The 4,563-nt window shown below is 43.5% G+C and overlaps 1 protein-coding gene across 1 annotated transcript; it reads left to right on the plus strand.

The window, feature by feature from the left end:
* The first annotated feature begins 422 nt into the window (after window positions 1-422).
* Window positions 423-3,221, plus strand: LOC119985525. Its single transcript, XM_038829813.1, has 7 exons — window positions 423-472; window positions 719-1,571; window positions 1,801-1,922; window positions 2,070-2,160; window positions 2,245-2,470; window positions 2,705-3,057; window positions 3,156-3,221. Exons 1-7 carry the CDS (start codon window positions 423-425, stop codon window positions 3,219-3,221), a joined length of 1,761 nt encoding a protein of 586 aa, XP_038685741.1.
* Window positions 3,222-4,563: the final 1,342 nt, after the last annotated feature.

A 4,563-nucleotide genomic window follows, 5' to 3' on the forward strand; every position in this document is an offset into this window, starting at 1 on the left:
TCAGCTACACAAAACTGATCCACCCACTTTTACAGTTGATACGGATGTGGCACGTGCATATGAGTGGATTCGACAGATGTCCTGCCGATTTGAGACTCTGAGGATTCTGGATGAGAGACGCGCATTGCTGGCTTCATATTATCTGAGGGGGGAAGCTTGTGACTGGTGGGATTCATTAGAGCACAGGAGAGAAACGTTGATGTGGCTATCATTTGATGAGTTATTCATGCAGCATTTTGTGTCGTTGTCTTATCGTATGGATAGAGCCTGTGAGTCAGTATGGGAGGAAGTTTGAGGACCTATACAAGTTTGGTAGGAGGTATACACCAGATGAGGCGAGCAAGACAGAGTAGTTCAGACAGGGATTGCTTCATGCTATAGCTACACATTTAGTGAGATTTAGGTTGTAGACTTATGCTGATATGGTGGAGACGGCCTTACAGTATGAGATGAGTTTCAGGGAGTCTCGAAGGTATTGGGATACGCATAGAGGTCGAACAGCATATGTGGTAGGTACTTCTTCTAGAGGAGGTCAGAAGAGATAGAGGACCGATGGGCAGAGACAGGAGGGATAGAGTGGAGGTCGAGGTAGAGACTAGAGGCCACGAGGTGGCAAAGGTACACATCAGGGGCAAAGGATTTGTCATCGATGTGGACATCCTAGACATTTGAGAGCACAATGTACAGTTTAGGGGGTGGAGTGTTTTTGGTGTCATAGGGTTGGCCACCAGATGGCAGATTGTCCTCAGCTTGAGCGAGGAGGACAGCAGGATCAGTACTTAACATCACCACCAGCTCGTCCAGCTCTCCCTGCACCCCCTACTACATCTACACCATCAGGGAGGGGACGACCACTGGCTAGGCAGCCGCAGCAGCAACAGCAAACTTTGACTCAGGGACGAGCATTTGCTCTGACTCACCAGACAGCACCAGAGCATCCGAACTTTGTTGGGGGTACGTTCCTTTTTTCAAATTGTTGGGCTAGAGTGTTATTTGATTCGGGTGCTACTAGTTCCTTTATCACATCTTCATTTACATTGGCTTTGGGGTTAGAGGTGACACCGATGAGGCGAACAATAGTGGTAGACTCACCGTTCGGACAGTTCACCCGTATTCAGGGCTATTGCATATGCATGTGTCGGTTTAGTGATATCGAGTTGACCGTTAATTTGTACATTCTTGACTTCCAAGATTTTGGTGTAATCTTGCGAGTAGATTGGTTGACGAAGCAAAAAGCAATTTTAGACTTTTGGGAAAGGAGGATTACTTTAAATGCGCCTGGTGGGGTAGTGATTCAATTGAGGGGATCGAGGGGTGTTCTTTGTCCACATTTTTTGGATAACCCCTCCTATGTCGATTGGTCAGTGGTGAGTTTGACTACTTCTACACCTAGTGGCGAGGTGATTTCCCCGACACTTGTAGTGGAGGAGTTCATGGATGTTTTTCCTGAGGATTTGCCAGGTCTAACTCCACGGAGAGAGATAGAGTTTGTCATTGATTTGCTTCCGGATACGAAGCCAATTTTGATTGCTCCATATCGAATAGCTCCAGTAGAGTTGAAGGAGTTGAAGGTACAGTTGGAGGATTTGGAGAAAAAGAAATTTATTAGACCGAGTGTTTCACCCTGGAGAGCACCGATGTTATTTGTGTAGAAGAAAGATGGCACATTGCATATGTGCATTGATTATCGATAGTTGAATCGGATGACTGTGAAGAATAAGTATCCGTTGCCGAGAATCAATGACTTGTTTGATCAATTGAGAGGAGCACGTTGAGTATTTGCGATCGGGCTACCATCAGTTGAGGATTCGGGAGGAGGATGTTTCAAAAACAGCATTTAGAACTCGATATGGACACTATGAGTTGTTGGTGATGCCATTTGGGCTCACAAATGCCCTGGCAGCGTTCATGGACTTGATACAGTGAGTTCTTCACCCATTTCTGGATCGTTTTGTGATTGTATTTATAGATGACATTTTGATTTATTCACCTACCGTAGAGGAGCATGAGCAGTATTTAAGAATAGTATTGTAAATTTTGACAGAACATCGGTTGTATGCAAAACTAAGCAAGTGTGAATTCTGGGTGACAGAGGTGAAGTTCTTGGGCCATGTGATTACTCAGGAGGGAGTGGCAGTTGATGCATCGAAAGTGGAGGCGGTAGTGAAGTGGAAGCGACCTAAGAATGTTACGTAGATAAGGAGTTTCTTAGGGCTAGCTGGTTATTATAGGAGATTTATTCAGGATTTCTCCAGTGTTGCTTCATCATTGACTTGCCTTACACGAAAGGGAGTTTCGTTTGTGTGGTCAGAGGAGTGTGAAGTGGCGTTTCAAGAGTTGAAACGAAAACTCACATCTTCACCGGTGTTGATTGTTCCGGAGAGAGATGTGGGATATCAGGTGTATTACGATGCATCTAGAGTTGGACTAGGATGTGTATTGATGCAGCAGGGAAGAGTTGTAGAGTATGGTTCGCAATTGTTGAAGACACATGAACATAAATACCCAGTGCATGACCTAGAGTTGGCAGCGGTACTATTTGCATTGAAGCAGTGGAGATATTACTTGTATGGAGAGAGATTTAAGTTGTTCTCAGATCATAAGAGCCTCAAGAATCTCTTCACGCAAAAGGAGTTGAATTAGAGGCAACGAACGTGGATAGAGTATTTGGAGGATTATGATTTCTTATTGAATTATCATCTAGGGAAGGCGAATGTAGTTGCGGATGCCTTGAGTAGGAAGAACCGAGCTGCGAGGTTGGCGATGCGAGAGTGGGAGATGTTGGAGACGGTTGACAGTTTTGGGTTGGAGCTACAAGAGCAGGGTAGCCAGATGTACTTAGGGAGCATTGTTACTCGTCTTGTATTAATCCAGAGAGTAATAGATGCTCAAATTGGAGATGCTACATTTGATACTTTTGAAGAGGAGAGTGGTTGGATTAGAGGCACGGATGGAGGAGTACGATGTGCAGGTAGATTGATAGTATCCGAGGATGAGGAGCTACGTGAGGAGATTTTGAGAGAGGCGCATCATTCGAGATTTGCTATGCATCCAGGGGTACCAAGATGTATATAGATTTGTAGAGACAGTTTTGGTAGAGAGGTATGAAGGCATATGTGGCAAGGTATATTGCGAAGTGTCTTACTTGTCAGTAGGTGAAGGCGGAGCACCAGAGATTGGCAGGGTTGTTACAGCCACTTCCAGTGGCAAAGTGGAAATGAGAACATATCACGATGGATTTTTTTACGGCATTGCCAAGATGTCCTCGTGGGCAAGATGCAATATGGGTGATTGTGGATAGATTGAAGAAATTGGTACATTTTCTTCCAGTTAGCAAGACGGACACATTGCAGTCTTTGAGTCTATTATACATTCCTGAGATTGTGAGGTTGCATGAAGTGCCACTTTCTATAGTATCGGATAGAGATCTGTGATTTACTAGTAGGTTTTGGGAGAGCTTGCAGGAGACATTGGGAACAAAATTGTGCTTCTCTACTGCGTTTCATCCGGAGAGTGATGGTCAGAGTGAGAGGACTATTCAGATATTGGAGGATATGCTTCGGGCATGCGTTATGGATTTCGGGGGTGGTTGGGAGGAGCATATGCCTTTGATGGAGTTTGTATACAATAACTCCTACCAAAGTAGCATTGAAATGGCGCCATATGAAGCTTTGTATGGGATACCTTGTAGATCACCATTGTGTTGGGTGGAGATAGGAGAAATGACATTATCGGGTTTGGATTTGGTGAAAGAGACGCAAGCGAAAGTGGAAGGAATACAAAAGCATTTACTTACGACTCAAAGTAGGCAAAAGTCCTACACCGACCAAAGAAGATGATCATTGGAGTTTGTGGTTGGTGATAAGGTGTTCTTGAAGGTGAGTCCACGTAGGGGGATTCAAAGATTTAGCATGCAAGGGAAGCTAGCTCCGCGGTATATTGGACCATTTGAGATTTTAGAGCGGATTGGACTGGTGGCATATTGGTTGGCTCTTCCGCCACGATTGTCCAAGATTCATAACGTGTTTCATATGTCAGTGTTGAGGAAATATGAATCGGATCCATCACATGTGTTGGATTGGTCCGCTGTAGAGGTGAAGAAGATGAAACGTATATTCTACAACCGTTGCGAATCTTGGATAGACGGGAAAAGGTTACGAGATCGAGTGTAATTCCATTAGTAAAAGTGTTATGGTTGCATCACGGGATGGATGAAGCGACGTGGGAGTTGGAGTCCCAGATGCGCGAAAAGTATCCCGACTTGTTCATATCCACGGGTACGTACGTGAATTTCGAGGGTGAAATTTTTATAAGTAGGGGAGGATGTAATACCCCGTTTCAAAATAAAAATAATTAAAATATAGAATAATAAAAATAAAATGAATAAATTGGACTTGGTTATAAAAAGAATAAATTGTAGGTAAAAAAGAATTGTTGGGAGGGCTTAAAGAATATTTGAATTAAAATTAGGGTCAAATATGTACAAGAATTAAAAGTAATGAATTAAAAAGAATAAATAATGATATTAGAAAAAAGGATTAAAATGGGTGAAGGTCTGCGCAT

Source organism: Tripterygium wilfordii, chromosome 19 (genome assembly GCF_013401445.1).
Source record: "Tripterygium wilfordii isolate XIE 37 chromosome 19, ASM1340144v1, whole genome shotgun sequence".
NCBI classification, from domain to species: Eukaryota; Viridiplantae; Streptophyta; class Magnoliopsida; order Celastrales; family Celastraceae; genus Tripterygium; species Tripterygium wilfordii.

Bases quoted from the DNA above. Each gene is read 5' to 3' on its own strand.
- LOC119985525 (XM_038829813.1), top strand. From the start codon at position 423: ATGGTGGAGACGGCCTTACAGTATGAGATGAGTTTCAGGGAGTCTCGA. The intron at 1,923-2,069 runs GTGAGTTCTTCA...TGCAAAACTAAG, and splicing joins GCGTTCATGGACTTGATACA to CAAGTGTGAATTCTGGGTGA. The intron at 2,161-2,244 runs GTAGTGAAGTGG...AGATTTATTCAG, and splicing joins ATGCATCGAAAGTGGAGGCG to GATTTCTCCAGTGTTGCTTC.